The following is a 12,216-nucleotide window of genomic DNA, read 5'->3' as shown; positions in this document are numbered from 1 at the left end:
CCTGTTCCTGTAGAAGATCCTCACTGACTCTCAGTCCTGTTCCTGTAGCAGATCCTCACTGACTCTCGGTCCTGTTCCTGTAGCAGATCCTCACTGACTCTCAGTCCTGTTCCTGTAGCAGATCCTCACTGACTCTCAGTCCTGTTCCTGTAGCAGATCCTCACTGACTCTCAGTCCTGTTCCTGTAGTAGATCCACACTGATGCTCGGTCCTGTTCCTGTAGTAGATCCTCACTGATACTCGGTCCTGTTCCTGTAGTAGATCCACACTGACGCTCGGCCCTGTTCCTGTAGCAGATCCTCACTGAAACTCAGTCCTGTTCCTGTAGCAGATCCTCACTGACTCTTAGTCCTGTTCCTGTAGCAGATCCTCACTGACTCTTAGTCCTGTTCCTGTAGTAGATCCACACTGACTCTCAGTCCTGTTCCTGTAGCAGATCCTCACTGACTCTTAGTCCTGTTCCTGTAGCAGATCCTCACTGACTCTTAGTCCTGTTCCTGTAGCAGATCCTCACTGACTCTTAGTCCTGTTCCTGTAGCAGATCCTCACTGACTCTCAGTCCTGTTCCTGTAGTAGATCCTCACTGACTCTCAGTCCTGTTCCTGTAGCAGATCCTCACTGACTCTCGGTCCTGTTCCTGTAGCAGATCCTCAGTGGCTCTCAATTTGCACAGCTCTTCCTGCTGAAACAGGAAGGGTTAATGAGCTAGCTGCTGAGTTAAATCATATTTTCTGATGTACTTTTCATTTTGAACGGAGCTTATCTTCACATGGACCCATAATAACTTATATTTAAAGCTTATTTTGGGTTTGTATGAATCAGTTCATCAGCAGGAGGTGAGCCGTTCATTCATGCTCCGCTCCTACCGGATTAAATCTAAAATTATCTCTGTCTAGTTTTATTTTTAACCCGTCCTGTCAAGAGGACACGTTTAATCTTCATTACAATGGACTTGTTTAAAGAAACCCACTGACAGTGTAGGTGACCGACACAAAGCAGTTTGTTTAATAGTAAACAGTTGTCCACACTTCAGACTGGGTGTGTTTAGTGTGAAGGTTTATCACTTTAGACTGATTCTGATTAATGATAAGGGAAAATAATGTCAAATATTACATTTAAAATAAAATACATGTAAAATAAATACTACTGTGTGATTTACCTTATTGTATGGAATTTAGTTTGACACCATGAGGTCTTTTTCTTAGTAGTAACATCACTAAAATATTATTATTATTATTATTATTATTATTATTATTATTATTATTATTATTATTATTATTATTATTATTATTATTATGTGTTTTTTTTTCTTCCAGGAACTCCAACTCCCATAAACTTTACTCGACTGCGCATGCGCCCGAGTCTTGCTGCGCATGCGCGTCTTTCCGCACTGTTATTTTTTTGTCCTCCCGCAAGCCGCAGAGCAACAAGCCTGAGCGAGGACTCGCCCTGAATGGTTATTACGGCTTATAATACATTTTAAAACGCTGCCACTGAGCTGGAGCGCTTTTATTCATGGAGTTAAAGGGCTGTTGAACGCTTTTGTGCCTGTAGGTTTGTGCAGAAGGAGCGCGGAGGCCGAGATCACGGCGCTGCTGCTGCTGCTGCTGGAGCTGCTGGAGCTCTTACATTAGTGTCTATCAGGGATTACAGACCTCACCATGGCGCATCTCCGGGCCATCAACAGGGTAAATGTGCTCCATCACACTCACCCTCGGGCTCTATCACTGCACCACACATCATTTATTCATCCACATGTTGTACATTTATAAACACAACAAGGTTTAGTGTCTCGTGTGTCCTCCTAATGAACACTAGTGCACTAACTACATCACTATCAGCTGCTTTTCTCAGGGCTCAGATGTCTTCCTGATCTCCTACAAAGTGCACTAAATACATTACAGAACTGACACTATTGTCATTTTACATCCTATTTAGTGCACTAATATAAAGAGTGTGTCATGTGGCTTCTTAATGGTCTTGTAGAGCACTGTTATGTCTTGTAGTGAACTATTATGTGATGTGGAGCACTATTATGTCTTGTAGTGAACTATTATGTCTTGTGGAGCACTATTATGTCTTGTGGAGCACTGTTATGTCTTGTAGTGAACTATTATGTCTTGTAGTGAACTATTATGTCTTGTAGTGAACTATTATGTCTTGTGGAGCACTGTTATGTCTTGTAGATAACAGTCTTGTAGAGCACTATTATGACTTGTCGCGCACCACCACTGTGTCTTGTCGCGCACCACCACTGTGTCTTGTCGCGCACCACCACTGTGTCTTGTCGCGCACCACCACTGTGTCTTGTCGCGCACCACCACTGTGTCTTGTCGCGCACCACCACTGTGTCTTGTCGCGCACCACCACTGTGACTTGTCGCGCACCACCACTGTGACTTGTCGCGCACCACCACTGTGTCTTGTCGCGCACCACCACTGTGTCTTGTCGCGCACCACCACTGTGTCTTGTCGCGCACCACCACTGTGTCTTGTCGCGCACCACCACTGTGTCTTGTCGAGCACCACCACTGTGTCTTGTCGCGCACCACCACTGTGACTTGTCGCGCACCACCACTGTGTCTTGTCGCGCACCACCACTGTGTCTTGTCGCGCACCACCACTGTGTCTTGTCGCGCACCACCACTGTGTCTTGTCGCGCACCACCACTGTGTCTTGTCGCGCACCACCACTGTGTCTTGTCGCGCACCACCACTGTGTCTTGTCGAGCACCACCACTGTGTCTTGTCGCGCACCACCACTGTGACTTGTCGCGCACCACCACTGTGTCTTGTCGCGCACCACCACTGTGTCTTGTCGCGCACCACCACTGTGTCTTGTCGCGCACCACCACTGTGACTTGTCGCGCACCACCACTGTGACTTGTCGCGCACCACCACTGTGTCTTGTCGCGCACCACCACTGTGTCTTGTCGCGCACCACCACTGTGTCTTGTCGCGCACTACAGAGGGTGGTTATATAGGGTGCATCTTACCTTTTGGTGTCCAGAAGTGATAATAGTGCACTATTACAGGGAGTGTGTCATGTGACACGTAGTGCACTACATAGAGCACAGAAGTCATTGTTTTTGTTTTAGTTTAGTGTGTATTTGTGTCACGGATGTCTTGCTTATTGGACATATAGTGCTCTACGTAGGGTGTAGAAGCTGGCATGTTACTCCATATAGTGCTCAAGTCATCAGTTAGTCATCACTATGTACTGTGTTTAAGGACAGTACTGTTTAATGTCTTCCTGATCTTCCACAAAGTGCACAAAACAGAATCGTCAGTCCGTGTAGTGCGCTAGTATAAATAGTGTCACGTGGCTTCCTTTTGGACATTATATCAGTGCACTATATGGAAGGATGTAAACAGAAGGGAACTAAAACCTAAATTGAACATCTAGTGCACTACACAGTGAGAATTTCCTAAGGGATTATTTATCTTATAATTTGTATAGATTGTCGTGCTTATGTAGGGTCCCAAGGGCCATTTTCTCCCACTGGATGTAATGAGTACAATGCTGAATAATTCCAAGTGCCCTATATAAGCCATGTCAGTAACAGTATCCCTAATAGCTCCTGTTAGATATTTAGGATATTTCACCCTACATAGTGCAGTAATATAGGGATTAAGGTGCAGAATTTTAGCTAAATCGTGCACCACATAGGGGACTTGAACTCATTAACATGGTTTTATACGTACAGAATGTCTGCCTGTAGTATATAGTGCACTACATAGTGTATCTAGGGTCTAGTGTAGGTTGCCTTAGTGTATGGCTGTTTATGCACTATTTAGGGTTAACTGCCTCTTATTCATGTGTGTGTGTGTGTGTGTGTGTGTGTGTGTGTGTGTGCGCAGAATGCGCGTCTGGACCCAGAAGAGTACTTCACAAAGCAGGAGCGAATTGGGAAGGGTTCATTCGGTGAGGTCTACAAAGGCATCAATAACCACACTAAAGAGGTGGTGGCCATCAAGATCATCGACCTGGAGGAGGCCGAGGACGAGATCGAGGACATCCAGCAGGAGATCACCGTCCTCAGCCAGTGTGACAGCCCTTTCGTCACCAAGTACTACGGCTCCTATCTCAAGGTACACACACACACACACACACACACACTGAGCCGTGCTGCATTAGTGAGCTGAAGCTGAAATCGACTGTGTCTCAGAAGATCATCACATGGAACAAGACCTTTGTATTCATTTTGTTTTTTTGTGCTGATATTTTGACCGGTGATTGTTCCATTTCTCTGAGTTTTCTTTTTATAAAGATGTATTTCAGCTGTAAGAATGAATCGTTTTCTGCTGCCGTTTCTGTTTCTTTAAAAACGATTCCTCGCCATTAATCTCGATGAAGCTACAAATGACGCTCGACTCGACACTCGTATAAACGGTTCGGCTCAGAGAATCGATTCGGTGCGAACGACACGTCGTTGTAGTGAAACTGAAACTATTGCTTGTGTTTTACAGGGAACTAAACTGTGGATCATTATGGAATATTTGGGAGGAGGATCTGCTTTAGATCTTGTAAGTAAAAAGCAAATGAATTTGGAGAAAGTGAAGAAAAAATAAAAGTGGGTGAAAAAAATAAGTGTGTGTGTTTGTGTGTGTTTGTGTGTGTGTGTGTGTGTGTGTGTGTGTGTGTGTGTGTGTGTGTTATGCAGCTCCGCCCTGGGCCGCTAGAAGAGACGTACATTGCCACTATTCTTAGGGAAATTCTAAAAGGTCTGGAGTATTTACACTCAGAAAGGAAGATTCACCGTGATATTAAAGGTGACGCTCACAAACACACAAGAACACATGGATTTGTTTATTTGTTTATCAGCAAGCACTGGGATGTAACATAAAACATCAATTTCAATGTGACCAACTGTAACGTGTTCTAATGTGACCAACTGTAACGTGTTCTAATGTGATCTAAATATTCGAGTGGGGATTCTGTAATTTTATTGGCTTGTGAAATGTGTTAAACCAAACAAACATTGTCACAGAGACTAAGGAAAAGGATGAAATTTATGAAACAGAGGGTGTGTTTCATAGGATATCGTGTGTCTGTGTGTCTGTGTGTCTCTGTGTCTGTGTGTCTCTGTGTCTGTGTGTGTGTGTGTCTGTGTGTGTGTGTGTGTGTGTCTGTGTGTATGTGTGTCTGTGTGTGTGTGTGTCTGTGTGTGTGTGTGTGTGTCTGTCTGTGTGTGTGTGTGTCTGTCTGTGTGTGTGTCTGTCTCTGTGTGTGTGTCTGTCTCTGTGTGTGTGTGTGTGTGTGTGTGTGTCTGTCTCTGTGTGTGTGTGTGTGTGTGTGTGTCTGTCTCTGTGTGTGTGTGTGTGTGTGTCTGTCTCTGTGTGTGTGTGTGTGTGTGTGTGTCTGTCTCTGTGTGTGTGTGTGTGTGTGTGTGTCTGTCTCTGTGTGTGTGTGTGTGTGTCTGTCTCTGTGTGTGTGTGTGTGTGTCTGTCTCTGTGTGTGTGTGTCTGTCTCTGTGTGTGTGTGTCTGTCTCTGTGTGTGTGTGTGTCTGTCTCTGTGTGTGTGTGTGTGTCTGTCTCTGTGTGTGTGTGGTGTGGTGTGTGTGTGTGTGTCACAGCTGCCAACGTGCTGCTGTCAGAGCAGGGGGATGTGAAGCTGGCGGACTTCGGCGTGGCCGGTCAGCTCACAGACACACAGATTAAGAGGAACACGTTTGTAGGGACTCCGTTCTGGATGGCCCCGGAGGTCATCAAACAATCCGCCTACGATTTCAAGGTGGGTCAAAGGTCGATTCAGGCCACCGGCTCCGCCCACAAGCACGCACCTTCTGCACCAGGTGTAATTGTGTCGCCGTGGTTATTTTTTTTTTGGTCAGTGTTCGTACTCGTTCTGAAAGATGAGCTGCAGTTTAACCTCGTCTCTGTTTGTGCAGGCCGATATCTGGTCACTGGGCATCACCGCCATCGAGCTGGCTAAAGGAGAGCCGCCGAACTCGGACCTGCACCCCATGCGTGTGCTCTTCCTGATCCCTAAAAGCACGCCCCCTACGCTGGAGGGCTCCTACAGCAAACCCTTCAAAGAGTTTGTGGAGGCGTGTCTCAATAAAGACCCGCGATTCGTAAGTATTCCCTCAGGAGCAGTTTTTTTCCCTCTGGTGTTTTTATCGCTACACAAAACCACAGTGAGATGTTCTCCTGTCACACAGAGACCCACAGCTAAAGAGCTGCTGAAACACAAGTTCATCACACGCTACACCAAGAAGACGTCCTACCTGACCGAGCTGATCGACCGCTACCGCCGCTGGAAGTCTGAGGGCCACGGAGAAGAGTCCAGCTCTGACGACTCCGACATGTACGCCGACTCTTCGTCCGTTCAGCCCTCCTTCTGTCCGTCTGTCCAGATCTATCCATTAATCTGTCCAGTTTCACATTTGTTTACCCGCTGAACCACTCATCCGTTACTTATTAGAGCATCGATCCATCTTTTCATCCGTTCACCCAATTATTCGTGTAACTATCCATCCATCCACCCGCTGAACCATTCGCAATCTGTCCCTCCATCCGTCCATCAGTCAGTTCATCCATCTCCATTTGTCCAGTCATTTTAAAATGTACATTTCTCCCTAACGAGCAGGCAGAGGTGACGGTGTCAAGTAAACAAAACAACCTGAGACGATATTCATTCATCCATCCTCGAATGCACACATTTATTGATCCACTGACTGACAGATGGTGGGGTGCAGGGTGGCTTAGTGGTTAGCACGTTCGCCTCACACCTCCAGGGTTGGGGGTTCGATTCCCACCTCCGCCTTGTGTGTGTGGAGTTTGCATGTTCTCCCCGTGCCTCGGGGGTTTCCTCCGGGTACTCCGGTTTCCTCCCCCGGTCCAAAGACATGCATGGTAGGTTGATTGGCAGGTCTGGAAAATTGTCCGTAGTGTGTGTGTGTGAGTGAATGAGAGTGTGTGTGTGCCCTGTGATGGGTTGGCACTCCGTCCAGGGTGTATCCTGCCTCGATGCCCGATGACGCCTGAGATAGGCACAGGCTCCCCTTGACCCGAGAAGTTCAGATAAGCGGTGGAAAATGAGTGAATGAATGAATGAATGAATGACTGACGGATCATCTCTCCATACGCTCCACCCATCTGTCTTTACACAGAGGGGAAAATCTGCCTCTTTTATTCCATATTTCTTTTACTTCAGTTCACTTTCTTGACCTTCAGTGTAGAACTCTGTAAACATGAAGTGAATGTAGTGAGTAAGTTTTGTACGTTGGACTTGTCGTAGAGTTCGATGAGTTTTTACTGTATGTCTCGCGTGAACAGGGACGGAGACGGTGACGAGAGGGACCAGTGTCCAATGTGGACTTTTCCCACAGTGCGTCCCAGCTCCATGAATAAGCTGCAGAAAGGCTACGCTAACACAGACTCGGAGGTGAGACACGACCTCACGCTGGTCTTAAAAATCAGCGTCCCAACGTTGTAGCACAGGACAGCTAAGATTTGGGTCTCTGGTCCTTCCTGTTATGACTGGGAGTATATAACCACTTCCTCTGATTTTACAAAAGAAAAACTAAAGATTCAGTTGTTTCACACTTCACAGTTTCTGGCAGCTTCTATATGAAGGATGATGTAAAGGTGATTATGGAGAATTAAAGCAGTTAGCAACGATTGTGTAATGTAACTGATCCTCCACACAGGTGGCGGAGACGGTGAAGAGGCAGCCGAGGTCTCAGTGTCTGTCTGCGCTCGTCTCACCTGTCTTCAGAGAGGTAACCGCCGCTCGTCTGCACCAGGCTAACACGGGATCTTAAAGAAACAGCAGACAAAACACGGCATGAGCGCTTTTTAGCTACCAGTTAGCATTGTGTAAACCTCACACTCATCACAGAAAGACTATTTATACTTTTTACTGTTTCACAGTCTGTATTAAAAAACATGCAAAATCAAACATGCAACCATGAATATTCATAAAGATAAATCTGTAAGCCACGCCCCGTTCAAATCCAGGCACAGTTAAAGGCGGGGTCTCTACGATAATTGAGAAATGCTTCAGAAAACTGAGTCGGGACGACAAGCTAAGCAAAAATCAAAGCAAACGTGTAGCCAATGAGCAGAAAGGGGCGTGTCTTGTCGATATGGGCGGAGAGAGTGTTCAGTAACACGTGTAGTACTCCAACTTGTGAATATCCGCACATGCGCACTGAACACTCTCTCTGCCCATATTAACAAGACCCGCCCCTTTCTGCTCATTGGCTACACGTTTAATGCGGTTTTCAGAAGCATTTCTCAAATATCGGAGACCTCACCTTTAAGTGGCACAAGCTGTCCTTACATAAATGAAACACTTCGGTGCACCGTGTTAAACTGGTGTGTGTGTGTCTGTGTGTGTGTCTGTGTGTGTGTCTGTGTGTGTGTCTGTGTGTGTGTCTGTGTGTGTGTCTGTGTGTGTGTCTGTGTGTGTGTAGTTAAAGGAGAAGCGGAGGGCAAGTGGAGGAGGAATCGGGGCCATAGAGGAGCTGGAGAACGCCTTCAACCTAGCCGAGGAGTCGTGTCCCGGCATCTCAGACCTGCTGGTCACACACGTTATGGAGAGAGTTTGTCGGTGAGTTCCACTGTACACCATAAATATTGGCACCCTTTTACAGCCGAGTTACTGTTACCGCCCCGATGCAAATACGCTGATTATTTATTTATTTTTTTAAAACTCCTTAGGTTTGCACTGAACAGTAATGGAAACACGACCCCGTCATCACGGTGAAGTGCCTATTGACCTCGGCCTTGACCCCCGACCGCCCGTTCATGATCCCTGTGCACCCGGTGTCCCCCATTCTCTCCACCATGCAGACGTTTTAATGAGTTGTAATGAAATATTTTTACAGGTTCTTTATAGAGCGGAGATATTTAAGAGACAAAGCCATGCCACTGAGCTGTGTTTACCCGTTACACCCCAATCTTCATAAAACCTCACACACACGTACATCCTGCCTCCGACTTTTATTCTCCTGCTATTTTAAATTTATTATTTACATGAGCTCTGTACCTGTCAATCACAGAGAAGGAGGTGTGGCCTCTACGTGACAAGTTCTCGGTTCTTAGCTGCAAGCTAATTGATATCTAGCTAATTATTGATATCTAGCTATCTAGCGTTTAATTTCTTCTCATTTTATATTGAGATCGAGTTTAATTGCAGTTTTTAAACTGTGTAGCTAATTTTTCATCTGTTACCCAATCAGCTAGCTCTTTACATGGCAGTCACCTAGCAGGTTTCATAGCAGACATGTAGATAACCAATATTTAGCTAAAGAGCTGGCCAGACTATCAGGTATCCTCAGGTCTATCATCAGAGAATGACAGAGCTAGTTTAATACCAGCTACCTGATTGCTTAGACCTATTGAAGAAACCTTAAGAGGAACCAGATTCCAAACAGAACTCATCCTCAACATCGTCAAAATTTCTCTTCTGTAACTTTACACTGTAGAGTCAAAAAAAAAAATGTAACCAGGAACTGAATCCTGAAGTCATTATAGTTTCAACGTAAAGTCTTTTGTATCCAATTAAAGTTATGAAGTGATGGAGCCTGAAGCTACCCAGTGAAGAAGATCCACAGCCATGTTTCTGAGTGATGTTGACATGATCTTTATGCTGTCCATGTTGGAAGCCCTCAGCAGCAGCTGGTGATTTTCAGATGAAACAGAAACAGGGCGTCAGGAAAGATCCGGAAAATCAAGAGAGCAGAAGGAGTCAGGATCAGTGGGATCTCAGGAACATCATGGAGGGAGGGACAGAGGAAGAGACGGATAGATGGTGGGGAGAGAGAGAGAGTCAGACACAGACAGAGAGGGGGGAGAGAGATAGACAGAGGGGGAGACAGCGAGACACAGAGGGGGGGACACAGAGGCAGGGGGGAGAGGCACAGAGAGAGGCGAGGGAGAGAGAGACACGGAAAGGGGGAGAGAGAGGGAGAGGTATAGAGAGATGGGGGGACACAAAGGCGGGGGAGAGAGACAGAGAGAGGGAGACAGAGGGGGTGGACACAGAGAATGTGTAAAGTGGGCGGAGCTTGAAGGTAACACAAACATCTAGTTTGGTGTTAGTTTAATATCAACCAAATACCTGGTTATAATTTCTGTTCATAATTTCTAGGACTTGTAACGAGGGTAAAGTATAGAGATGATTAATGTTAGATATTATCTGTTGTGTTTTGTATTAATATTGATGTTACTTCATTTCTAATTAAATTAATGCTGTAGTTTGTTTAAAATGGCGGTAAAGAGGAGTTTAAATAACTGGAGCCACTTCCGGGTGTGATTGAGGTGTCAGTGTCGCCCTCTAGCGGCTCACTGGGATAACATTAGGAAACATACTAAGTAATATTTTGATAGTTCATATAAAAAGCTTTATTACAATACAATATAATGGTGAAGAAGTTTATTAGAAAATTTTGGAATAAAACTATAAAATAGTAACAGCTGATCATTTTAAGGGAGAACTGGAGCACCAGAGCAAGTTACACAAGAAGTCATACAAGTCATACGTCAGGTCATAAGACAGGTCATACGACGAGTTGATTTAAACATGGCACAACACACACACACACAATCAGCATGCATTAGCAAAGTGAACAGGTTTAAAACTTCACATCACCAGGCACGTGCCGATATTCAGTCTTTATATCACAAAATAGACCATAAAGCACTTATAAAACTCAGGAGCTAGCATGCTAGCACAAGTAACTAGCTAAACTATGTTAAACAGCTCTACCATTTCAGTCTGATTTTTTTTCTATTAAATGAAGAAAAAAAATACACAACTACAATTACTCATTAAATTTTAAACTCAAGTCAAAGCAGAAGAAATACAGAACTCTTATCAGTCACCGAACATTCTGAAGGTTGTTGTAATATTGTGCACCACTGTGGTTCTCCAAGGTTCTGAGGCACGTCGGGTCATGAAGACATTTCTAAAGAAATGATTTGTCCCAAAATGCTACATTTGCAAACTGATGTGCTAATAGTCGATTAATCTGTTTAACACACAATCGTGACGATATTAAAAACAAACATCATAACGGAATGAATGTTTCTCCAAATCATTTCATTACTAGCTTGTTTAACTTGTTCGCTAATTTGCTTTTGCTTGCACACTGAAAGCACATCGTTCCTCTAGAGCAGTGAGCAATACCTTTTTTCTTTTTTTAAGCAAATACACATAAATCCCACACAAATCCGAGCATGAAATGAACACGTCAGTATACTGGTGCAACAATAACAGTTTGCTTGATCATGTGCCGATAATCGGTTGAACGATAATTATCACGATATTGTTACTGTGGAAACTTTAAACGTGTAAAAAGGCATTGCGGGAATTATTTTTAGTAAATCCCACAGAAACCTAGATCGGGAACTACAAATGATTTAAAACCTAGCCATAATTTTGTAAACGTTTAGGTTATTATTGAGAGTCTACGAAACTTTGTATCGGCACATGTCTCTGTGGTGAGTCAGAACAAACAACAACAATAATAATAATAATAATAATAATAATAATAATAATACTGCTTACAAAAAAAGAATTAAACTACATTTATATCCCAAGGAACAGTAGAAAAGAAACTAAGAAAGTGGCAAAATACGACGAGACAAGACACCAGACACGTCTCTCTTTTCCCAATTTTACTTCATTCTCTCTCTCTCTCGGTCTCAGATCTTCTCGCTCCACGACTCTGCACCTGAGAAACAAATATATATGAACAATAACATCACACATTCTCACTTTCGCAAAGCAACACCTCACCATCTCCATACTGAAGGTGTCACCATACACTAAATTCTTTTGATACGAGACAGCGAGATACTGAAACTGTGCAAAATAATGAGACAGAGACTGTGCAAGATACTGAAACAGAGACAGTGTGAGATACTGAGACAGTGTGAGATACTGAGACGGAGACAGTGTGAGATACTGAGACGGAGACAGTGTGAGATACTGAGACGGAGACAGTGCGAGATACTGAGACGGAGACAGTGTGAGATACTGAGACGGAGACAGTGCGAGATACTGAGACGGAGACAGTGCGAGATACTGAGACAGTGTGAGATATTGAGTCAGAGACAGTGCAAGATGCTGAGACTGTGCAAGGTACAGAGACTGTGCAAGGTACAGAGACTGTGCAAGGTACAGAGACTGTGCAAGGTACAGAGACAGTGCGAGAGACTGAGTAAGATACAGAGACAGTGCGAGATACTGAGTCAGAGACAG

At 44.6% G+C, this 12,216-nt stretch overlaps 3 protein-coding genes across 5 annotated transcripts in view; 2 read left to right on the top strand and 1 right to left on the bottom strand.

Moving 5' to 3' along the window:
* The window catches only part of LOC113645130 (tripartite motif-containing protein 16-like), a 664,889-nt gene that overhangs the window by 412,065 nt on the left and 240,608 nt on the right, over positions 1 to 12,216 (top strand). The gene's annotated exons all lie outside the window — the stretch shown is intronic.
* On the top strand, positions 1,317 to 8,934 carry stk25b (serine/threonine kinase 25b). Its single transcript, XM_027150610.2, has 12 exons — positions 1,317 to 1,456; positions 1,555 to 1,688; positions 3,860 to 4,090; positions 4,469 to 4,525; positions 4,663 to 4,771; positions 5,576 to 5,733; positions 5,891 to 6,076; positions 6,164 to 6,309; positions 7,281 to 7,389; positions 7,655 to 7,726; positions 8,423 to 8,559; positions 8,670 to 8,934. Exons 2-12 carry the CDS (start codon positions 1,662 to 1,664, stop codon positions 8,713 to 8,715), a joined length of 1,278 nt encoding a protein of 425 aa, XP_027006411.1. The 5' UTR covers positions 1,317 to 1,456; positions 1,555 to 1,661; the 3' UTR covers positions 8,716 to 8,934.
* The window catches only part of septin2 (septin 2), a 13,252-nt gene continuing 11,407 nt past the window's right edge, over positions 10,372 to 12,216 (bottom strand). Inside the window, exon 13 of one of the 3 annotated variants that reach the window (XM_027150611.2) lies at positions 10,372 to 11,686. The gene's annotated coding sequence lies outside the window, so the exon portion shown is untranslated. The remainder of the gene's footprint in view (positions 11,687 to 12,216) is intronic. The other 2 variants (XM_047820391.1, XM_027150613.2) reach the window with 2 other exon arrangements.

The sequence above is a fragment of the Tachysurus fulvidraco genome, chromosome 11 (assembly GCF_022655615.1).
Source record: "Tachysurus fulvidraco isolate hzauxx_2018 chromosome 11, HZAU_PFXX_2.0, whole genome shotgun sequence".
NCBI classification, from domain to species: domain Eukaryota; kingdom Metazoa; phylum Chordata; class Actinopteri; order Siluriformes; family Bagridae; genus Tachysurus; species Tachysurus fulvidraco.
The sequence above is the reverse complement of the archived record's forward strand: the minus strand, read 5'-3'. Positions and strand labels throughout refer to the sequence as shown.

Excerpts from the sequence above, each read along its gene's own strand:
- stk25b (XM_027150610.2), top strand. The coding sequence starts at position 1,662 with ATGGCGCATCTCCGGGCCATCAACAGG. Across the intron at positions 4,526-4,662 it reads GAGGATCTGCTTTAGATCTT|CTCCGCCCTGGGCCGCTAGA; the intron begins GTAAGTAAAAAG and ends TGTGTTATGCAG. Across the intron at positions 5,734-5,890 it reads AATCCGCCTACGATTTCAAG|GCCGATATCTGGTCACTGGG; the intron begins GTGGGTCAAAGG and ends CTGTTTGTGCAG.